Source organism: Podarcis tiliguerta, assembly GCF_965153285.1.
Source record: "Podarcis tiliguerta genome assembly, chromosome: 6".
Taxonomy (NCBI): Eukaryota; Metazoa; Chordata; class Lepidosauria; order Squamata; family Lacertidae; genus Podarcis; species Podarcis tiliguerta.
Genome location: NC_139539.1, coordinates 68735693 through 68761294, shown reverse-complemented (window position 1 = coordinate 68761294; position 25602 = coordinate 68735693). Strand labels below are relative to the sequence as shown.

General features: G+C 41.2%; 1 protein-coding gene across 2 annotated transcripts in view; it reads right to left on the bottom strand.

The window, feature by feature from the left end:
- Positions 1-25554, bottom strand: part of HS2ST1 (heparan sulfate 2-O-sulfotransferase 1) — an 87290-nt gene extending 61736 nt beyond the window's left edge. The window contains exon 1 of one of the 2 annotated variants that reach the window (XM_083445043.1): positions 24997-25554. In XM_083445043.1, the coding sequence (XP_083301169.1) occupies positions 24997-25120 (124 nt within the window). In that variant the 5' untranslated portion in view covers positions 25121-25554. The remainder of the gene's footprint in view (positions 1-24996) is intronic. The other variant, XM_083445042.1, reaches the window with a different exon arrangement.
- Positions 25555-25602: the final 48 nt, after the last annotated feature.

Here is a 25602-nt window from a genome sequence, read left to right as displayed (position 1 = left end):
TTACAAATTCTGCATAACTAAACACCCACAGTTGATCTTTAATATGTGATAGCTATCTGAGAAACTACTAACTTTCAATTTGTTACTGAATATGTGGATTGTTTCCGTATCTGAGTCATAACTACTCCCTTGTACTGTATTACTACAGTCTGCTCTCTATGAAAAGGAGACAAATCAAATGTTCTTGAAAGTCCCCATTGTGAAAAGTCTGGTTTTCATACAGTTTGTGCTACTGCACAGAGGTGTCCGAAACTCCCACTGTTCTAGGCTCATTTTGCGACAGGGAATTTCATCAGCGTGAGCAGTTTCTGAGCTCTGGGTGCAGTACTGCGCCTAAGATTTCAGCTTAAAACTGCAGCGTGGAAGGAAAGGGGGACCTTTTTTCTGCCTCCCCACTTCCAACCACTCTCTGAAGATTGTAGAAGAGACCCTCTTAAGAATATTGGGGGGGTGGGAAAGACCAGACCATGTGAAAAATGAACATAGTATTTTAGCCACAGTTCATTCATTTTCAGCACTGTATTCTTGCTATAAAAAAGTGTGCCTAGACATCCGTTCTTGCGTCCATAACCTCAGTTTAAGGTGCCATTTAACTCCTAGATTTCGTATCTCTGTTTCTAACACTGCTGAATGGTGAACACTGTCCCCAGGCCTTCAAGCCCTTGCACATTTCCAACACTCTCCACTATTAAATTAGTCTCCAGGAAAGGTCTTACCTGACTGTAAAATTTGTTCTTTCTGGTAACTGCAAGGTTGCAAGTTCGATCCCCATATGAGACAGCTGCATAGTCCTGCATTGCAGGAGGTTGGACTAGATGATCCTCAGGGTCCCTTTCCAACTCTATTATTCTATGATAAAGTCCTCATCTCCAGCCCCAAAGGACAACTGGCAAAGGCAGGGATCCTTTCTTTTCTTCAAAGGACCTGAGCAGTGGCAAGGAATCCATTTGAGAAGGTACCTGCTCAAGTGAAGCCTCAGGAAGCAAACTTCTATCAGGTAACTGGACTGGCAAGTGTGGCCATTGATTCTTGTTTGCATGACTGGCAGATGACAGAGACAAACCATTAATCTGGTTAGTCAATAAGGAGAACACTTGCTTGCTATGAGACAGCATGAAAACACTCACTTCATTTCAACTCCTAATTTTCCCGTTATGTTACATGGGGAAGTCATTACTGGACTGTCACCCATGAAGTTAATATGTCTTAAAAGCCATGCATTTTCTCCTTTAACTACAGAATCCATTCCTGTTGAAAAATTACACTTGCTTACTTATCTGCAGAACCAGTCTTGGCAAGAGATTAATCTCATGCCTAGAGAGACAGCCATCTGGTTCTGTAGAAGGGTTACATATTATAGTTGTTACAAACTACTACTTTTTTTCTGCCTCACTCATCTAGATGAATGGATATTACTTTTTATTTTACTTCAAAGCTGTTTTCAAGGCCATGGAAATTAATCACGTGTCCATTGAATAATCATTAACTATAATTGTCCCCACTGGGACTGTACGAAGTGACAAAACAAAATGTACAGTCTTAACCAACCTGTTGCCTTCCAGATGCTTAGAACCGTAATTCATTACCAACCATTGCCCATGCTAACTGGAATTGATGGGAATTGTAGTCCAAAGTGTCTGGATGGAACCAGGTTGGGGAAGACTGCCACAGAATAAGAGAAGTGAAGAACAGTATTGAATATAGAGTCTGATCAGGGTTGGAAAATAGCAGAGTGCCAGGCACATTTTGCACCTAAAGATTCTCCATTTGCGAGCACCTCCAAAAGTCTGTGGGCTTTGAAGACTCAAAGTATATGTTAAGAATAGGCAATATGTTTAGGTCTCCTGCTCCCTCCCTTCTTCTACTCAGAGTAGTCATGTTCAGGGGTCGTCGTCCCCCTTTTTAAGCACTCTTAATTAAATCTACAGGAAGTTCACAGAAGTAGGGATGGGAAGTGTTTGAACTTAGATGACATTAAGTATTCTCCTGAGTGAAAGCTTCCCAAATTCAAATGTTCATGCTGCTCATGACTGAGAATAGATGTCCAGTAGACTGCCTCACTGGGAGATGATAAAGTGACAAAGACAGTGAGCTGTTTTACCCTAGTAACAACATTTAAAATTCAACACAGATCACTTTTTTCCTATTTAAATATAAATGCAGAGCAAAGCAGCTGCTTCAGTGATTGACACACACCCAATCTGAAACTATTACCACGAGGATTTGCAACTTAGAATGTCACTCAGTCACTTACGACAGAGAAATCAACTTCAGAAGCATTACTAAAGATGTGTTTTGCTTAGAAATGATCAGGTCAAAATTCTTGCGCAGAAAATTAAGTTTCCTAAGAGTGTCAAGAACTAAATTGTCCTGACCCTCACTGATGGATGTAGTACTCAGACTCTGAACAGTTTTTGCAAAAGGCTTTTAATGTCAGTAGGATACATAAGTCAGCCCACAAAGCATTCAGTTTACAAGTGTCTCAGTGGTCTAAGTTCACAGCTAGGCATAAGCTAAGACATTGTCCCAACACCAGTTTCAGAAACTGGGATAAAAAAGCTAGGAGCCAAATGGCATCTGGGACCTGGCTTGTGGGTGCCAAAACAGAATGTCTAGTCTGCCCAACACTTGACACATCCCTGAAGTTCCCCTTTTGAAGAGTGCAGAAGGCACAGTCATTCATGCAACTGACAACCTGAGTCACAGGACTGGGCAAGCAAGCAAAGAGAACCAGTGTGGTGTAGTGGTTAAGAGCGACAGACTCATAATCTGGGGAACTGGGTCTCCACATGCAGCTGCTGGGTGACCTTGGGCCAGTCACACTTCTTTGAAGTCTCTCGGCCCCACTCATCTCACAGAGTGTTTGTTGTGGGGGAGGAAGGGAAAGGAATATGTTAGCCGCTTTGAGACTCCTTTGTGTAGTGATAAAGCGGGATAATAAATCCAAACTCTTCTTCTTCCTCCTCCTCCTCCAAGTAGACGGAGCTATCCAAGTCTACTTGCACTAGGAATGTCATGACCACATTCCTGACAATGAAGGCGGAGCCAACAGTCACATCAATCTGCTGTGAGCTGTTGTTTGGCGTGTCCGGTGGCACTGAGACAGGCTTCTCTCTACTCAGTTCACTCAGCCCCTCTCCAGGGTCCAGAGCAGCAAACTACTGGGCCCCTCCGCAGGATACAGTTCATTCAGTTCCCTGTACCTATCCCACTCTTACTCACTCTCTGACCAGTCACACCAATATGTATTCACACAATTCACTACACAAATAACCAGGCGATGATCTATAACACAGTTAGTTAATGTAGTTCACAACACACATACCACCTTACAACATGGGTAGGCAAACTAAGGCCTAGGGGCCGGATCCGGCCCAATCGCCTTCTAAATCCAGCCCACGGACGGTCCGGGAATCAGCATGTTTATACATGAGAAGAATGTGTCCTTTTATTTAAAATGCATCTCTGGGTTATTTGTGGGGCATAGGAATTTGTTCAATTTCTCCCCCAAAACATAGTCCAGCCCCCCCCCCCAAGGTCTGAGGGACAATGGACCGGCCCCCTGCTGAAAAAGTCTGCTGACCCCTGCCTTACAAGGTAAAGTGCTGTCTAATTCTGACTGTTATTTCTATATCAATCAAGGAAACAGTTTATCCAGTCAGCTCTCACTCAAAGACCCAAGTGTGAATCAGAGCTATCTTGGATCAACTCATAAGACAGTGTAACATTCACATTCATCCTAAAACAGTATCCTGCTTAAAATCTGGTAATTCCCACTCCCCATTTGTATCTCATAGTAGTATCTCCTCCTCCCCATTTTCTTCCCAGAACAATCCTGTAATGTAGGTTAAGCTAAGATTGAGAAAGACTGGTCCAAGGTCACTAGCTTCCTAGTTGAGTGGAGATTTGAACCCTGCTCTCTCAGGTCCTAGTCCAGCACTCTTAACCACTACACTACCCTGAGCTGAGGACTCCTAACACACACAAAGCAGCATTAAAAATAACCAAAGAAACACAGAGGCCATTTAAGAATCCTCCACAAAGCCAGTAGGAAAAACGCATTCGCAAAAGAGGAACTAACATCAACATCTTATTTTGCAATTAACACACTTATATCCTGCCCCTATAAAGGAGTTAAAACGAGCAGTCATGCCTGCTACTTTGATCTGCATAATCACTCTGTTAATGAAACTTGGGCAGAAAGGCAGTGTGGTCTGAAGCATTCCAGCAGCAAGCTTCACTGAGCAAGAATTTGAATCTCCATTGTTCTTGCTACTAGATTAGGATTGAAATAATTTTGCTTTGCATTTTAAAAGGATATATATCAGCAAGACAAAATCAAAGATGCACTCTGGCCAAGCTTTCACCATCTTCAAAGTTGAAAGCTTTCTGGGAGTTCATTCTCACTATGCATAGCATTATACAGATGTTGTCCATCTCTCCCTCTTCCTGCACTATAAGCAGTGCTAATCATGAAAATACAACTAATCATTGAGATACTAATGCCTTAATTTTTCTCTAAACTGTCTGCTACTTCAACATATCAGGCTGGTGTTCCACGTCAGGTATACAAATTGTTGAGTATCATGATATTTCTCAAGAAACGTATAGGAGCCATTTCATGTCTGCTATCATTTCTTGCTAGGCAGGAAAGTGATTTTCTTGCCATAAAGTAAATTTCTATCAATATGAAGTAATGAGCCACACTAGACACCGAGAGGCAAACGCAGCAGCATGCTGCATCACAACCTAGAGTAACCTATGATTTGATGGTGCTTCAAATTACCAGCCTATGTAGAAATATGCCCATAAGATTCAAGCTGGTCACAGCCATTCTCTTTCCAAACCTAGTAAATACAAATAATTTTCAGACAGTAGTGAATTCATCTCTTTCCCTTTATGTTCCGTCATCCCTAATTAGTGTATATACTTCTAAATGCCAGCTGGAGAGAGAGAAGGCATTTGGCATGCTAAGTGTATTTGCATAGCAAATTGGAGTTCAATCCTTGAATGCAGTTGCAATTTACACTGAAAATTACATGCTTGTATATTCACCACCTATTCAAATTCCATCATAGCTCCAAGTCTGCATCTAATAAGAAATGCCCGAACAGAACCTAGCATAGACCTCATTATATATGCACTTAACACATTAGAAGCAATTTTTAACTGCTTCCACTGATGCAAAATTATCGTTAGATTGATTCAAGTACATCACTGAATTGCCCTCTAAGGTCTCATACTGCATAACATATACCATTGTTCTAACTGGTCCATCACTGGTATATTATAGCAAAGTAAGCACACCAGTGGTAGCTGTTAAAATTACTATAATGCCAGTAATAATTACAATCAGACCAGAAGTTTACATGCATGTTGTCCTGCCTTGATTTATTTATTTATTTGAAATGTGTTTTGACAGAAGAGTCCTTCATGATTGATGGGGTTGAAGTGTTACATAGCTGATAGGGTGAGGCAGGGTGCAGCAAAGCAGTGATTCTAGAAAGCAGCACAGAAGGAAAAGGGATGTGATCTCTCTGGTGAAGGGTCAGATTCTTGCAGAACTCCAATTGACTCCACTATTCTGGCAACCTCAACTATAACAAAATTGGAGAAACTGCATATTCATTCGGCTTGTAAACATGGAGTAGCTCATTTACAACCACATCAGGAAAAAGCCCACGGTATTGACCAGATTTTCCAAATGGGAGAGAACACGCTATAAAGCACTTTTCCTGTTAAGAGGGGTTATAGGCAGTCATCATTACAAGAGGAAAGATTCTGAAATGTGACCATTTTCAGCTCTGTGGTTTCAGATCAATAACGTGTCTTCGAGGAAGGAATGTGACTATTTGAAAGCCAATGCGTCAACTCTGTAGACAGGAAAAACTGAATCAATAATGGAGGGTGCTTTTTCTAGAATGTTTTGTAATCTTAATATTTTACAAGGGATTCTACATGCCTTTCCTTTCACCAGCAGCTGGTGGTGTAAAATTCTGTCACTCAGGACCTGTGCAGCATTTGCCAAAATGAATTAATTTGTGTTCAGACTGCTTAAAATGAAGCAGTCAGGCAGTGTCACTGCAGGCTGACCTCTTGAGACAGTCAGTGGTATCTTTCCAGAAAAGTTAATTTAAGCTGCTTCTGAAAAAAACAGATCTGGATAAAATATACCACCAATAGATATGAACCTTAAAAAATATTTGGCAATATTAAATGGCAGAAATTGTATTTAAATATGTTATCAACATCACTCACACATACAAGGAAGTTAGATAATTTGAAGGTTTATAGGCATGCTTTCTCCTGTGTAACTACGTTCCACAGAATTAACTCAACCCTGTAATTTACCATTCCCCAATATGCATTCTCCTCCCCACCCCCGTAAGTCAAATTAGCAGTTCTACATTTAGTTCTCACCAGTCTTCAGCAGGCTAGCAGTCCTTCAGGAAAAAAGGGAGAAAGCAATGTAACGGTGCACAAACTAGCTGATCAGGAAATGGGCAACTGTCCTTAATTATTTCCAAGAATGAGACATTTTAGACACTATCTTATAAAGTCCTCCTTGCTTAGTTATCAGTGCGGCCCACCGTCCAAATAAAAACATAGATCTAGAGTCAATATAGGGTTTTATTTACAAAGTGTGAGGTCTGGATTCACATGAACTTAAATCCTTCAAAGTAGTTCAAATCCTACATCGGATTCTAACACTGCCACTCCCTAAGGTTTAATACTATACAGACTGTAATTAAGGTCCAGCATATCCTGAAACCCAGTGTTACCTTAATTTTAAATTCATCATAGGAAATAATGGTTAATTTATTAATTGTTAAATGCACAGACCATAACCTTCAGAAATACCATCAAACAGATATTCCAGTAACCCAATAACTTAAAATCCACTTCGCACTTCACCATGTTAATCTTTACGAAGTTGGCTCAGATTTCTCCCTCTAGACAGCTAGACACATTCCTCATCTAGCGATACTGGACACTTCAGGCTTGCTACAAAAAATCCCTTGCTCAGACAAGTAAAAGCAAAAAAGGGGGGTGACTGTTTAAAACAAATATTCAAGTAAGAAGCAGAGACAAAGCAGTCTTTTGGCAACAGAGAAAAATAAAGACTGTATATTTGTAATGGTTCTACTATCTCTTAAATATGTACAAGTCAGAAAGGTCCACTAGAAGATCAGGACATTCCCATACAAATGCATTCATCCCACTTTCCAGGAATTTTTCATAGAAATTGATTATTTAATTTCTTACAGCTTAATATATTTAAAACATCTGTAAGTGTTGCATGAACAACTGAAGCAACAACAGAAAACTTAAACAAAATGTTACAAAAATAAACAGTTACATATAAAAATGTTACATTAATGCCAAGTTACTAATATATAAAAATCATTATCCTTTCATTTCCCTTCTGACACATCCTCCCCTCTAGACCTGTGGGTTCTCACCCAGCGTCCAAACAAACTCTCAGCTCACCCACAAAAGTCTCACAAGAAGAGTCCTTGGAAACAATGGAAATCACACCTCTCACTCTAGACTTGCTAAAGTGTTGCGATTTTTGGATATCGCCTGTTAAGTATGTGTAAAGTAAAGTAAAGGGACCCCTGACAGTTTAGTCCAGTCCCAAAGGACTCTGGGGTTGTGGCGCTCATCTTGCTTTACTGGCCAAGGGAGCCGGCATTTGTCTGCGGACAGCTTCCAGGTCATGTGGCCAGCATGACTAAGCCGCTTCTGGCGAACCAGAGCAGCGCATGAAAATGCCTTTTACCTTCCCGCCAGAGCGGTACCAATCAATGCTAAAAAATTAACAGGCATTGTAGAGGCCAACCATTCCCTCTCTAGCTGCTGTCTCCAGGAATTTCAACCTCCATTTAGCTTGAAAAAGGCAATCACACCTTTTCCCAATACAAATAGCTGGGGGATGGGAGAGGCTTGAGTGTGTGAATGTGCCCATAACCACTGCTTAGGTTTCCAAATTTAACTATGGGCACAAAAAAACCTGAAGCCAACCTTTCCCAAACTTGGGTCCCCTTATATAACTGGGTTACATCGGCCCCAGTCAGCGGTCAGGTATGATGGGAGCTGTAATCCAACAATTTAGGCCCCAAGGTTGAAAAAAGCTGGTCTGAACAATACATACTGGCTGCGCTCTGATGATCTTTCCTGGTTTTACGTGTCAGGCTTGCAAACTCTTCTTTTGACCCCTTCCACTGACATGGCAGCCTCGAAGCTTTATTCTGCTTTGCAGTAAACCAGAATTTGTTATGTCTAAAACAGGGATTTTTTTATTTAGTCCACCCAGGAATGAAGCACAGAAACAAGATTGTTCCAATGTAGCCACGTTTAAGAATGAATCATAGTGAAAGGGTCAATGTGCATCTCTCTAGACAAGTCATGCAATTTTAAAGATTATCTAATAGTTCCAACATTTGTCATAAATATGTTTGAAGGTAAAGACACCCCTAACCATTAGGTCCAGTCGTAGCCGACTCTGAGGTTGCGGTGCTCATCTCGCTTTATTGGCTGAGGGATCCGGTGTACAGCTTCCGGGTCATGTCGCCAGCATGACTATGCCGCTTCTGGCAAACCAGAAACGCCGTTTACCTTCCCACCAGAGCGGTACCTATTTATCTACTTGCACTTTGACGTGCTTTCAAACTGCTAGATTGGCAAGAGCAGGGACCGAGCAACGGGAGCTCACCCCGTCGCGGGGATTTGAACCGCCAACCTTCTGATCAGCAAGCCCTAGGCTCTGTAGTTTAGACCACAGCACCCCCACGTCCCTTTTATACAAATATGTTTAAGTCTACTTTAATGGGAAAAGTCTGTCCTACCCCCCCCCCCGAAGTCCAGAAAATACCTATATATTTCAGTTTCAAACTGGAAGGAGAGAAGCAGTGTGTTAAGCTGATTAACTAGTAACTAATAATAGTTTTCTTATTTCTATAGCTTGCTGTGATTAATATGGAAATGGCACAAGGTTTAGGTTAAAATAGAACTCTGACTAAATGGAGAGAACTTTGAGAGTATCATGCTGGCTGCAAAATGAAGCACATTCACAAGGAAGTCATTGTCCTTGAACGTAAAAGAGAGTAAGGTGTGTTTTATTATTAGAAAGGTCTTTCTTCCTATAAAATCCATAGGAGAGTTCAAGCCAAGTTTAAATGCAAGACAGAAGCTTGTTGACTGGCATGTCTGACATTCCAAATCAAATGTTTCATTTAGTACCTGAAGCCTTTGCCTGTATCATTTATTCATTTTAAATATTTATATTCTATAGTTCCATAATAGTATTCAGTACTATTGACATATTGTTTGAGGTTTGGCTAAAGCAGAAAGATGTACATTTGCAGAGCTCTCAAAACAGGAGCAGTATAAGCAATGTTTTCTATTTTTATGTCTCTGAAGCTCTGAGTACATAATTCCCATTTCAAACCATTTGTATACCCCCATCGATCTGATTCAACTAACTAGTCTTGCTAGCAGAAGCCCCAGCAAGGACTTCCCTAGCCCAATGGACTTTCCCCCCTCTCCACCCCATTCCCCAAAATTGGCTGGAGGGGCCAGAAGAACCTCCAGAATCACACAAGGGGAGGAGAGGGGAGATCATTTCACCAGGCAAGGAGAATGCTTATGCTGATGGACCATCTCCTTCAACTAGGTAAAATTTAACTGTGAATTACATTTAAACAACAAACAACCCTCCAGATTTTGGGGTTTAAAATTTGTTACGTATTAAATTTTTCTTTCCTAACTCGGAAGTTCAACTGAGGAATGCTGAGCTGTCATACGCTATAAAAGGCCATGCTACAAAAAAATAAAAAATAGATTACCACCTCTTCCCCAGCATCTGGCTCTAAGTTGCAAAATGTTAACTATTTCAATATCAATAATATTGTAAAAATACACACAAAGATACTATGGTTCTGTATTAAGCCATATCAATAGAATGGGCCCAACAATGATATACCAAGTTTGCATCACATTAATCACCTCCACTCACTTTGGTAGCAAGTTTATCTGCCACTGTTTGGGTTTTTTAAAACTATGTTGTTGGGAATGTGTGTGTGCGTGAGAGAGAGAGAGAGAGAGAGAGAGAGAGTGAGAGTTGGGGGGGGGGGCGAGAAGAGACAGAGACAGAGCAAGGGTTTTAATACCCAGTCACTTACAAGCTATTTTATTTGCCTTTTAATGTTTCGCAAGTTAAAAAACTGATCAAAAATATAAAATGCATCACTTAGCAGCAATTATAAGAATGCACCAAAATCATCTCGTAAAGCAGGAAGAAACATTCATTATGTATTTCAAGCATTTTATCCAATGACTTTACACTGTCATAACCGTCCATGTGTCATGGAGAAACACCCATTTTTTAAGCAAATATCGAGTGTGTACATGACGTGGGGAACTTTGATTAACACTGTGCAATCATCAAACAGGACCAAACACACATTTCCACACATTGTATGGACACCATGTTCACACATGGAATACATGTTACAAAGCCACTAGCTTGGCAATATAGTAGGCCCGCAATGTATGTAGGAGTAACATTCTGGGGACTGCATCTAAAGCCAAAATTGTGCATAGTGAAAACCCACTGAGTTCAGTGGCTGGTGGAATTGCCAAAGTCATTTTTTCGTTTTCCATTTTTAATTTTTGCCATACACAAAAGCTGAATGCACACACACACAAAGTTAAATGTGTACAAGTTGCAAGTACGGTATGTGAGGATGGTAACCATGCTAAAAATCAAAGTCTCCATGAAGGACTTATTTTTTTGTTCCTCATGGAACTTTTATCCTACATTCTTGGTGTTAGGCAATCTGGAGGCCTAGAAAATATTTGAATATGAAATAAAACTTGCACAATTAGTCCACACATCAACCTTTCCTCTTATAAGATAGAAAATCTAATAAAGACTTTGAAACATACACAATTTTCATTGTGGGGGGGCCATAAGCTCCAAATTAAAACTCAAAATTGAGCCATTTAGGCCGTCTATCTATGGGGAGACCTAAGAGTAGAGTTTATTTTTATTGTCATTCTAATTCACTTTTCATTTTGAAAATTCTTTGTTGGCGGAATCACTTAAAGCCCTCTTCACCTGCCATGGCACGTCCTAATCAATAACAAAAAACCAAGGTAAGACAATCAATGGCAAGTCATTCCAATGTGTTTTGAGAATTAAAGGCCAAACGAATCCTATTCATCACTTAGAACGTAGAAAGCATTGATTTTATATTTGTCAGAGTATTAACTACTGATGAAAGAGTTGGCCTGTGAGAGCCACAAGCTTAACAATTCTGTTTGCCAAAGACCCAGCTTCCACAAACAAGAAAATCTTGCTTCATCCGTTTCGTGCAACAGGTGGAAACTACATTTTGAAATGGGGATATCTAAAGCTGGCACAGTAATAAGGCATGGGCTATACTAATACAAATCTTATTTCTTATTCATAAAGCTGTATTACATTTTATCAGCCAGTCCTAAGTGTAGTGTTGCTTGAGCAAGACAGTGCAATGCACATTTAAAGACGCATCAACTAAAGAAAATGTCATTTTCAAGCCAAGTACATTTTCTAATATTAAATGTGAAATCTATTGTACCTTAAAATGGTCAAATGAGTTGTTCCACTAGGAGAAGACAGTGTAACAGGTCCCGCTGAAGCAAAAGGAATCCTCCCATCCACCCCACAATCTGCTCCAGAGGATTGGGAGAGTCCCAAGAACAGGGCACAAGGGACAAGAGGGGAAATTGTTCCATCTGGCAAACGGAAATGTGTGTGTCGACAATCACCTTAGCATCTCCATCCTATGAGTTCCAACACAATACCATCACAGTCATGATCACTCTGCCTGAATGACGTAACTACCCTTGCTGGATGAAAGTACCTAATTTACGATTTGGATTTGGATTCAGACTGACCATTTCACAAACTACAGCACTCTTTCCATTAATACCAGGAACAGAAATCCAGCAGGGGCTCCTCACTGGAGGAATAGAGAGACAATCTTTGCAAACTCTTCCTTCCCCTACAACCTCCTGCATTGTATCTCACACTGCTCTACAGGCTCCCAAAATTTCCTCATGCACACCCCTTGCAAAATGAATGTCCGGATTCAATCCACTGTGCATTTGTGGGGTCATCCCCAATTTGTAGCCTTATTTTTGTTTAAAGGGTTTTTCTGGCCCAACTTTCTCCTAACAGAAGGGATTACCAGAACATTTCCAGTGCATAAAGGTTAAGTTCTTTTTACTTGTTGCCTAGGCATGAGTGTAGAGACTCAAACAATGAATGCTCCATTAAGAAACATGTACTTCAGGCACACACTAACCAAATAAGACTTATGCCAATAGTTATTAGTTTTTAAAACTAAAGTATATAACATATGCCTACCATGTACTGGCATAACACTAATCAAGAACACACAGGGAAAAGCAAAAAAGAAACTTTAGAAAGATTTTTTTTATATACAGAATTAAATAGCAGCAATCCACATAAATACAAACTTTTATTCAGATTACTGTCAGATAAGATTCAACAAAATACATTTCTCAATGATTTCTTGTGACATGCATAACTAAAACCAGGAAGACCTGCATTTTAAATGAAAAAATGAAAAAGTATAAACCAAACATTTTATAGCAATTAAAAATCTTACGACCATATGACAGCTATATCTTATCGAAACACGTAAATGTCTCATGTGGTTCATTATACATTTCTCTATGTATAATATAAAAACTGTAGTTCTAAAAAGGTCCAGACCGATGAATTACTTAAATTCTTCTACAATTTTATTTACTAGTCTTAGTCTTAGTCTTTAGTTCTGAATAGATTGAGTAGCTGCAGAACTCTTCATGAGTAATAGAGAACACAATTTTAAAACTGTAAGAAGGCGATTCTAAGCCCATTGTTTAGTATAGGACCATAAAATTACCCAGTTAGGTTGTATATTACAACCTTTATTCTGGAGTAGTTTCCATAATGTCAGTAGCAAGAGTAACTGGTTTGCAGATTGCTAGAGGAACCCAAGAGCTACCATGGGATTTTCAACAGGACCATTCAAAAGTAAAGTGATTGGAGGACTGCAAAGAAAAGCCTGGTGTCTAAACGAGTTTGCACTTCAGAGTCTAGATGGAGTCCACACTGCAACATAACTGTGAAAATAGCCTATTCTAAACACACAGTAAATAAAATGGTATTGGCCAAGAAGGTACCATTGTGGCACATAGCTGCCAAATCACCCATGCCTTTCCAATAAAAATTGCAACCCTCACAGTAATATGTTCAGACTTATTTCCCAAGAGATAAATCATCTTCTACTCAACAGGGTATCCTGAATTCCTATCCCGAAGCATGGGAAACAAGGAATACAGAATGGCTATATACAAACGCAGCAGAGAAGAAAATGAGAAGCACATCCTATAGGACTTGACCTATATAAACACAGCAGTTTCTCAAATGTTGTACTATTATATCACTCGCTGACAAAGCTTGAGGATGGGATTGACCACAAACTGTCAATGCCATAAGGCAACTGGGATAACACTTTCTCTCCCCCACCCCACCCCACCCCCCAAAAAAATTTGAAGGCAGAGGCTGCCAGCTCCCTGCCTTATGTACCGGGGGGGGGGGTGTCAAGATTCTCCTTAAGGTTTTATACTGTGCTTTTGGCATAATCTAGGTGATTCTTCCAAGATTTAGTTTGTGAAAAAGAGACCACCCAAATATTTCAACACCAGTATCTGCAGCAAAGATTGATTGTTCAGATGCCACACACCAACAACAGTGTAAATCCGTAAGTGGACGCAACCAAAAAATCTACATATAAAAACCACATCTTAAGGGTAAAACACTTTTCTACATGTCCCAAAACTTCTGTGAGAAACCCAGTACTATGTGGAGAACTCAAAAGCTGTATTTTTGTCTACTATTCTGAACTTGTTCTGTTTTGAGCGAATTAACACACCAAAGACTTTAGTGCCAAAACCTAGAAACTAGTTTTCAAAACAAGAGGAGAATATTAGCTTATTATGTTATAAATTATGGCTACTTGAAAATACACATCCAAATGTGCAAGACAGTACACAACCTTAATGTTTACTTCAATCTGCTAACACAAACACAAGTAACCAACAAGGGAAAGACAATATAAACCAGACTGAACAGTGAGTGGGTGGTTCAGAGAGCAGGTACAGCTGCAACACAACTCTAGAGTTGCCATATTTCAAAACTGAGCTCCCCCCAACACACCAGAAAACGTGATTTGACTTGCAAAAGATCCAGGACAAAGTGCAGGCTTTCAGAAATTTTCCCTGGACGTCATTTCCACCTTTGAAATCCTGGTAATGTCCGGGAGAATTTGAATGTATGGTAGTCCTACACAAGTCAGTCTGAGGACCCTCACTCCTAAGGATCAATCGTGACTTGTCATGCTTCTCAACCAGTAAAAGCCCGGGTCAGGAAACTTTTTCAGCAGGGGGCCAGGCCACTGTCCCTCAGATCTTGTGGAGGGCCGGACTATATTGGGGGGGGGGGGGAATATGAACGAATTCCTATGCCCCACAAATAATCCAGAGGTGCATTTTAAATAAAAGCACGCATTCTACTCTTGTAAAAACATGCTGATTCCCAGACCGTCCGCGGGCCGGATCTAGAAGGCGATTGAGCCGCATCCGGCCCCCGGGCCTTAGTTTGCCTACCCCTGCTCTATTTCATTGTTCATTTTCTCTTCCTGGAAAGAAACTATTCCCTAACTTCAGGAACTATGTCCTCAGCAATTATTAATTTCATTAAAAATTTAATCAGGCAGAAATAGCATGCCTGTGTTACCCTTTCATACAGCCTTGAAAGCAAGCCACAAAAGCAACCAACAAAAAATCTGAGACCCAGTGTTCGAAACTCCCATTGTACTAGTCGCATTTTGTGACAGGGAATTTTATTAGCGAAAGCCGTTTCTGAACTCTGGGTGCAGTAGTGCGCCAAGATTTCCCATTAAAACTGCAGAGTGGAAGGAAAGGAGGACCTTGTTCTGCCTCCCCACTTCCAGTTTATTCTCTGAAGACTGGAGAAGAGACCTTCTTAAGAAAATTAGGGGGGTAGACAGGGGAAGGACTAGACCATGTGGAAAATGAACGTGATATTTTAGCTGCAGTTCATTCATTTCCAGCTTTGTATTCTTGTTTTTTTTTTAAAAAAGGGGCCTGGACATTCCGTTGTTGCTCCCGTAACCTCAGTTTAAGGTGCCATTTAGCTCCTCGCTTTCATATCTCAGTTTCTAACACTGCTGAGAGCAATCCATCCACTTGCTTCACCAGCCTACTCACTTGTCTACATGTAATTCCTGGTTACCTATGACTAAACAGCCCAGTGCTTAAATACAAAACTAATTTATACGTGAACTTGGCATGGTAGTGGATTAAACCTGCTAAATAAGATTACTGAGAGTAGTACTTTCTTCTTACTCTATCAGTAGAAAAAGTACAGCCTATGATTTACACCTTCTCTCTGCCAAGCAGCAGCTGAGTATATAGTCCAAATTTATTCTAGAAGATTAACTCTTGTAATCAGACCTGAGCCAATGTTTGATAGATTTACTTTCAGAACCCAGTTCGGTATTTCAAGGGGAAAGAAAGTCCTGTAAGTTTACCCCTCTATATGTTTGTCAGTTTAAAAAAAAAAAATTGCTTCATCTGAAGTCAGAATATGCTTTTTATGATATTTTTTTAAAAAAACCTAACCAAATCCTCAAAAGTATAAAGACAGGATTATGTATATTACATATGCTGTGGAAATGAAGAAAAAAAAATACAAAACAATGCTGTAATTAGATTTTCAACACCAAGAATGTAAGAATATGACAGCACATTCAGGAACTTAAACAGTGCCCTTTCAGTAATTGGTGTTGGCAACTGAAACAATCTTCTTTGTACTGTTAAATTGTCATTGTAGCACATGCCAAATATTTTCAAATCCCTATACAAATCAGCATCAGAATTTAGGACCCTGCATCAAACTTCGCAATTTTTATATTTTCATTTTTAACAAAATGCTGACATTCGTATTCCACACTGCCAAATGAACTATTCCCTCCTGTCTTCTGAAGCCCCTCAGACACCTCAAAATCTACTCCAGGGAGTTGAGCAGATTTTGGAGTAGATTCTGGGGCACAAAGGAGGCGGAAAGGAAGAGCAAGTCCCATTGCATAAGTGGCATTCTGCTTATGCAGCCTTGGATATGACCCTGAGTAGACTTACTGGCATCAAAATAGTAAACTATTCAAGAAAGAAAAACCAGGGACTAACTTTCTATTCTCTCATGATGCATCAGAGAGCTATAAATATCGCTGAACAAGTTTGTTTTGCTGGGCTGCGCACAATTAAGATCCAACATGACATTTCAAATGTAATTTGTGTCAAGGTATTTATTCACAAGAAAGCAGGAAACAAACATGAATTAAGAATATGGAACAGATTGGTTTTGAACTAATTAAGCAGGAATATATGGAAGATGAGACTGAGAATCAGAAGCATGCATAATTTTCTAAGGACCTGTCACACAAGATGTTCAACGCAGGCAGAACAAACCATGACACAGTTGCTCCAAAACCCAGTTGTACTGCCTTTTTCAATAATCAGAGACATCAAGAATTTGTGGTAAATAAAAACCACCCAACTTCAAACATGTGCATTTCTCTAAATGGAAAATGCTTAAATCATTTTATTACAAAAATGTAAGGGGAGATTTACAGCAACCAAAAAACAGCATATTCCAGGTTTTATCTACAGCTTAAACTAGATATTTTAAAGCAAGACACTTAACTTAGAGGAGCCTTACTGCACTTTGCTTAAAAGCAATGATATATGTGGAGCACCTCACACAACTAAGTTTCTAAGAGACATGTATTTATATATTGGCTACACATTTAGAAGCTTTCCATAAACTCATTTAAGAGGAGGTAATTCTTCAGTGGGACCAGGTGGAAGCTAACAAAAGTAGTGCATTAATGTAGCTGAATTAAATATAATCTCTGGCTAGATTTCAATAGTGGTAACAAGCTTCTTCAATACATTCGGGGGGAAATGTGTCCTGTTATTTCTAGTTCAGAATGTTAATATAAAAGCTGAAATATCCTGAAAAGGAAAGCAAAAGAAACAACCTACCATACCTTTGAGAATTCTTATCTTGTTCTCAACTTTGAGGTTTGCATACGTATTCACACCCTGGAAAGCCACAAGTTCTCAGTGCATAAATACCACATCCATGGATTTTCCCTTTACTCTTACAATGAAAATTACAACGAGAAATTTTCCACATTTGTAGGAGCTTTCAGTTCTTCCTAAAATAATCTATTTACCCATTAAAAAAATAACTGTTCTCAACTTCACTAATGCCACACCTAGTTCAGGGGCTGGAAGAATGGTGTCTGCAGAGGCCTTTACTGGCATCTGCGGGGTCTTCCCCATACCTCTCTACTGCCATCAAGCTCGAATGAAGTACCGTATTTTTTGCTCTATAAGACTCACTTTTTCCCTCCTAAAAAGTAAGGGGAAATGTGTGTGCGTCTTATGGAGCGAATGCAGGCTGCGCAGCTATACCAGAAGCCAGAACAGCAAGAGGGATTGCTGCTTTCACTGCACAGCGATCTCTCTTGCTGTTCTGGCTTCTAAGATTCAGAATATTTTTTTTCTTGTTCTCCTCCTCCAAAAACTAGGTGCGTCTTGTGGTCTGGTGCGTCTTATAGAGCGAAAAATACGGTATTCTGTTTCAGTCAATGGACTAGGTAATGTTATATGTTTGGGGGAGGCGGTGGTACAAGAAGTCATACAGTTTGCAAAAACACTCTTCTGAGGACAAAGCCATCTGCTTTGCAACTAACTTGTGGGCTCCATTGTCCCAAATAAAAACATCATCTATAAAATGTAATTAAGTTATTAAGAGTAGCTTGCAAGGTATGATTTAGGACAGCCTTTCCCAGCCTGGTGCCCTCCATATGTTTCTGACAAAAACTTCCATTAGCCCTAGTTAGGAAATCAAGTTCCAGAATATTATGCAAACATCTGCTTATATGTACTGCCAAAGAAGTTGAAAGATGGAGTACCTACAAGGCAAATGCAAGATAGGAGAAGCCCAGATCAATTTTCTTGAATGCTTGTATATCCTAAATTATTAAAGGAAAGGGTTCAGCAAGCAAATAAAACCGTATGTTGAACTCTACAATAAATGGGCATCTTTTACAAAGCAATAATTTTGCAATTATAACATCATTATTTCATTCAAGATAAAAGAATATATTTATCTACTTTAATAACTAAGTTGTATTTGTGTGATATACGTACATAATTCTGTCATCTATGTATCTTGCAGAACACTAAAAGACTCAAATCAATTTCACCATTGTATTTCATCTATTTGCCAAATATTTTCTAGCTATGAAGTCAAGTCATTGTTCAGCAGCTAACAAATACTGTCAAGTTCTATTATGCCTCATAACTATTCAAGTTCTTAAAACTGCATTAGCATTTGCATATCCCAAAAATGAAAAACAATGTAATTTCATTGCAAATTCACTATGAAACATTACAACCTTTCCCCTCCGTTTCCTATTAAGGAAACAACCATACCAGATTCCATTTTATTTTTTCCCAGACACCTTTTTCAACTGATCTTCATATTTAACCAATGGCTGTTAACAGTACAGCTTCTTGATGTATTTGAATCAGCAATAACAAAATATGTTGTTGCATCTCTTGGAACCTATTCTGAAGATACCATGAAGCTTTTATCATGAATTTAAATAATCTAATCCTTTCTCTAATTTACCCACAAATTAAGGCTGCAACCCTATGCACATTTAACTCCTAAATAATCTCCCATTCAGTTCAAGGGAACTTACTTCTGAGTAGACATGCAGAGGATTGCACTGCAAAGCAATCACTTTAAGCAAACAAGGATAGCTGAATGTGCGCTGGGGTAAGTGTCAAATGGAGATGGAAAAGTTATGAAGGAAGATGAACATTTATTGATAGTTTCAGTGGATTCATTTCTTCAGATAAATCATTAGTCTTTAACTTTGGACTTGCTCACTTGCCCAAATCACCAGAATTGATATGGGCTGTTGCCTATATTTTTAAGATGTACATATGAAACACTCTTTGAAAACATCCAAAAAAACCTGTAACTGACATGTGACTAGTAAGAAGTGGAAGTGGTCGCAGCTCAACGTTCACCAGCAAATGGAGCTGCTATTGGATAGCAGGAACATCTTTGCTGCTGCTGCTGCTCATACTACATCAAGGTGAGGTTGGTTCATTAGTAAAACTAAAGTTCTGCAAATCTGGAGGATGCATACTTGAAAAATCCTGCACCGCTAAGCCACTGATGTGGCTCATAGTGGAATTATTGCTTTTAGGAATGGGGACAAAGCACATTGGTACAATCAAAAAGTGTTTACTGGGTGTACTATTGCTCTAGGCAGGGACCAACACGTTGCTTCTAAGTATTAATGATGTGATCATATATGTTGGGTAGAATAACTGCAACTCAGTAGTTCATGATCAGTTAATTACTAGGCTAAATTTAGGTTCTTATTCATTCCCATTTCACAACTCTAACACAATCACCCGTATTGCATAGAAACCGATGCAAAACTATGGTGCAGTTCATCTTCATCCTCAAAGATGATGTGAACTGCTACATATTAGCACCCACTATAACTATCATCTTCATAATATACACTAGTTACAGGCAGGTAGCCGTGTTGGTCTGCCATAGTCGAAACAAAATATAAAATAATTTCTTCCAGTAGCACCTTAGAGACCAACTAAGTTTGTTATTGGTATGAGCTTTCGTGTGCATGCACACTTCTTCAGATACACTGAAACAAAAGTCACCAGACCCTTATATATAGTGAGAGGGTGGGGAGGGGTATTACTTAGAAGGGTGGTAGGAATGGGTGATTGGCTGATAGGTGTGGTAAACCTGTTGACAACTGTTAAGGACTGCAATTGGTCTTAAAGGAAAAGCAAGGGATGAGTTGGCTAAAAATAGCTTTATACATAATATACACCAACACTGATCTCTGTTCTCCGAGTGCCAACATTTATGTACCAGCACTAGCCATGTCCAAGTGGGGGGAAATCGGCAGACCCAGAGAAATCCCAAGGGTTGCATAAACAAGGAGGAAAGCAGTGTTAGAAACTGTGATAGAAAAGCTAAGAACCAGTGGCTCCTGGGACCTGGGTTGTGGGCACCATAACAGAATGCCTAGTCACCACCAGGCGGGGGCGGGGTCAGCAACACTTTTTTATTTGTTATTTTGATAAGAATGAACTAATATGCAATTCAAAGTGACACATTGTTCATGTCACATTTTTAGCAGAAATTGTTAATACATGTTTAATTTGGTGTTTACAAGAAAAATATTGTACCGTACTTCAGTTTTCAAAACATTATTCTCTTTATTGTTAAACTCCTTAACTAATTGTTTATCCTTAACATACACTTCAAGGCTTCAAAGCATATACATTTGTGTAATGCTTGAGTATCAGCCAGATGCAAATAATTGCACCCAAACCTTCAGAGGTGCTCACAAATGGAGACTCTTTAGGCACAAAATGCACCTGGCGTCCTGCTAATACAAAACCCTGGAGGAAACCCCAAGCATTTGAATGAATACTGAGCATGTTTAGTGGATATAGAACGCTGACTGACTGGGGTAGAAGGAATGAAAACCCAAGTCAGGGGAAAGCAGTGGTTGAAATTATGAAAAAGAGACACCTCACATTAACATTTTATTGGAAGCCCCACTTGTACTAATATTCAGCAGGGATACAAGGCACCTGAAAGTACATGCAACACATGCTAAATAACAACAGAAGAAATACCATAAAGTGAAGATACCAGAGAGGATACAACTGAGAGAAACAACAAGGCACCCTCATGTTGTGAGCAACTGTGTAGGTGCAGATAAAGTGTAGATTTTGTCCAAGTGAACAAAAAACAGAATGTACACAGTTAAATACACATAGCAACTACATTCACGTATCACATTAAGACAGGATTTCCAGCTTACTATGAACAAGCAGGATGCTAGTGCACACAGCCTGTTTAGGCTCAATTTGCTTCTCCCTTTAGACAGTAGGTAAATCAAACCAGGAAGTCAAAACTAAGCTTGGCTTCTTATGATGTGCAAACCTGGCAACCTAATTTGTTGCTTCCAGAACAAGCCGGGGTTGAAACTTGCTTACAAACCTTGCTTATTTCAGAGCAACAAACGAGGATGCTTGATTTGCACATCATAGGAAGTCTGGTTTAATTGTGCTTTCCTGGTTTCCTTTACCTGCTCACATGAAGGGGTAGAGGGAGTGGACAGGCTGTATTAACTAGAACACTGCTTATTCACAGTATGCCAAGAATCTTGACCACTCTTTCATATTGAACAAACAAGGCATGCAGGCTCTAGTCATTTAATTGAATTTTCAAACACCTCCATTATCAAAATATGCACACAGCACATCTTTGCACTGTTGTGCTTTTTAGCATAGGAATGCTCGCAACAGAATACTAACTAAATTCTAACACATACTAATTTGGGAATGTGGAGGAAGGTACCCTGTGAAAGCGATTTCCATTTATACCAACAGAGGAATTGTGGATTTAAGATGAACTGCATTATAGATGTGTGAAACAGAATGTCGTCTCCGAGGAGGAGGAGGAATACAACATCTCATCATATAGCCAGTTATTTTGTGTTATTCATGTCAGAATGAGAAGCCCATTTTAAGTATAAACCACACTTGCCAGAGTAAGAGAATGCTGTTTCATCAGAAAGTATCTAGAAAAATTGTTCTACAAGCAGTTTTTTTCCAAGCCTCCAAGATATATTTTCTGCTGTCATTGTTGAAGTCATACAGCTTTGTTTGTCACAGCAGAAATGAAGCAGACATTCAAATTTCAATTGAAGAGGCAAAAATAGCAGTCTGATTTATCATGCTAAATTTTACATATAATACCATGGACTTGTTCTTAGTTCTTTTAATGAAACAGCAGTTACTGTAGTCAAACTACAGACTTGTTCATATTAGCCTATGGAGACAACTTTCAAAGAACAAAAGCACTTTATAGAACTAGAATGATTCAATTGCTGAAAGGAATATAACAGCATGAACACAACAGAATTTAACTTTTATTGGCTGCCAGTTCACAACTGACGTTATGTAAACGGCGTTCCGTGTGCTGCGCTGGCTCGCCAGATGCAGCTTGTCATGCTGGCCACGTGACCCGGAAGTGTCTGCGGACGGACAGCACTGGCTCCCGGCCTCTAGAGTGAGATGAGCGCACAACCCTAGAGTCTGGCAAGACTGGCCTGTATGGGCAGGAGTACCTTTACCTTTACCTTTAAAGGGACCCCTGACCATTAGGTCCAGTCATGGCCAACTCTGGGGTTGCGGCACTCATCTCGCTTTACTGGCTGAGGGAGCCGGCGTACAGCTTCCAGGTCATGTGGCCAGCATGACTAAGCCGCTTCTGACAAACCAGAGCAGCGAACGGAAACGCCGTTTACCTTCCCGCCGGAGCGGTACCTATTTAGCTACTTGCACTTTGACGTGCTTTCGAACTGCTAGGTTGGCAGGAGGTTCTGAATATAGGCAACAATAAAAAGAGAAAATCAACTTTTACTCAAAAAACTTGCTGTGTTAACTCCCTTATACTCGGGATTTACACTCTCCTAATAAAGACAATCTAAAACTGTTGGTGTCAACTTCTCAAGGGACAAATTGAAAAACTTTTTTCCCTGTTACCACTTTCACCTAAAGAGTTCCATTAGCGCAATGGGGTTTTCCCCACCTCCCCTATGCCCCCATTGCCTATAGAGGAGTCAGGATAATCCACAGAACAGTGCACAGGGGGAGGAGAGGAAACTCCTTCCCTCTGGCAGACTGAAATGCTTGCACTGATGGAATGAGCGCCAGAGCACTACGAAGAATTGCTCCTCCCTTTCAATCCAACAGATCAAGTTCAATGTCAGTTATTTCTGTAGGGGTAACTCAGGATAAGGTATTCAACATGTCCTCACATATCAGATATAACAGTTATTTTGCCTGCTTTTTGTTAGTAAAGGAATAAAGAAGAAGAAGAGTTTGGATTTTATCCTGCTTCATCACTACCCTAAGGAGTCTCAAAGCGGCTAACATTCTCCTTTCCCTTCCTTCCCCACAACAAACACTTTGTTAGATGAGTGGGGCTGAGAGACTTCAGAGAAGTGTGACTAGCCCAAGGTCACCCAGCAGCTGCATGTGGAGGAGCAGAGACGCAAACCCAGCTCACCAGATTACGAGTCCACCGCTCTTGAGCACTACCCCACACTGGCTCTCCCTGGAAGAGAGCCTGTGGAAATGACCTTATTTTCCCTTGCTTTGTGTGGATACAGGCAGATAGACACAACCTGAGTAAAAAAGAAGGTTCCAACTGAACACATTCATAGAAAGGAATATAGGAGCCAGTAACAGTCACTTTTAATAGGAGTTTACATCCTCATTTTTTCATTTTACTCCTGACACAGTGAGAGTTCCACAAGAGTTGAGAAATAAGTAATTTTGTTAAACAAGTAACTTTTCATGAGCATGGCTCAAGAACTTGCACATCATAAAAACTAGATGAACAGCACTATAGAAAAATCTTCTGGACCTAACATCATATATCATAGCACACCTAACAGTGGGAAAAGACTATGCTCACCGAAACACATGGGCCTACATATATACTTACTTACACACACACACACACACATGCACACATACACAAATTTATCCAAGCTTTATTAATTGTACAACTATTTCAGGGAGGGAGGGAGACTTGTTCTGTCACACCCTCTCTCTACAATCACTAACTTGCCTATCTAACGAGTCAACCCACTTCCACAAAGTTCAAACCTTAAACAAAATGTGGCCATTTCACAGGTTTCCAACAGTGGAATGATAAAACAATGAAATCTATAGACTGCCTCTAAACATCACCACTATTTCTCAGCACCAGTAGAAACTAACTGTGGGCCACACTGGTTTCCCTGAAGTCCTATTCTTCCAGAGCAGCAACCCCCCAAAAAACCCCAGAAGGTAGGTCCTTTGTGGAGATAAACTCCAATGTCTTTCAGCAATTTTGTTACTGGTGGGGAGAAACGAACATAAAGATTGGCTCCAAACCCAATGCATGCCGCCGCATCATAGAACCCTAGAGTTGGAAGGGACCCCAGGGTCATCTAGTCCAATCCCCTGCAATGCATGAACCTCAGCTAAAGCATCCATGACAGGTGGCCATCCAAGCTCTGCTTAAAACCCTCCAAGGAAGGCGAGCCCACAACCTCTAGTGGGAGTCTGTTCCACTGCCAAACAGCTCTTACTGCCAGAAAGATTTTCCCGCTGAATGTTTAGTCAGAATCTCCTTTCTTGCAACTTGAAGCCACTGGTTCGAGTCCTACCCTCCCGAGCAGGAGAAAACAAGCCTGCTCCCTCCTCCATGTGACAGCCCTTCAGATATTTGAAGGCGGCAATCGTATCTCCTCTCAGTCTCAGCTAAACATACCCAGCTCCTTCCACCGCTTGTCATACGGCTTAAGTTTCCAGACTCTCGATCATCATGGTCGCCCTCCTCTGAACACGTCGGCAGCCCACCTTCTTGCGGAGTTCTCTTCCCAAACCGATTCCCGTCGTTTCGAGACACGCGCGGGAACCGACGGCGATTTTTGCTCTCCCAAAGCCATTTCTGACATTCTCCCCGCCCGCCCCCCCAACAAACCTACCCTCGATGTCCCCATCTTTACCCCTCTCCTTCTAGTTCTGCAGTAGAACGAGGGGGCCGCCGCCCTCAGGAGGAAGGTAACCTCATTTCCACGACACCGATTCATCCAGACCTGGTCGCCCCCCGCCGCCCCCCAACCCGGCCAGCCACCTTCCCCAAGGCCGCCCCTCGCTCACCAAGCTTCCCTCGGGATTCCTCCAGCTTCTGGATCTGGTTCTCTAGGAAAAGGACGGACACGCCGAACGCCAGCACGGCCAGCAGCTGCAACTTGGGCGGCAGCATAATCCGGAGCAGCCCCATCGGCAGCAGCAGCCGCAGCAGCCGCCCAGCAGCAGCCGCAGCCGCCGCCCGCCTGGTCGCACGTCCGCCGAGGGATCACGACATCACGCGAGGCCCGAGCAGGGAGGCCGGAGGGAGCTTCGGCTCGGTTGTGAGGGGGGGGCGGTCACCACACACACACCGCGGGCGAGGGAGGCGGCGGCGGTTCACATCCCTCGGGAGACGTCACGGCGGCGCCTCAGCGACGGTCCCGTCGGCCACCGACACGTCCGAAGAAAACACCTCAGCGGCTCCGTCAGCGACTCCCGCTCGCAGGCACGAGCTCAGCCTGCGCGCGCTGCTCAGCAACCGAACGCCCGGGCGTCCTCACGCCCACCGACGTCGAACCAGCCAGGACGCGGGTTCCGCCCCGGCGCTCGCTTCTCATTGGCCGCCGTTCGCCGCCCTCCCGGCGCCTATTGGCCGAGCGCCCCGCCGGGCCCACCTTTCGCCGCTACGAAGCC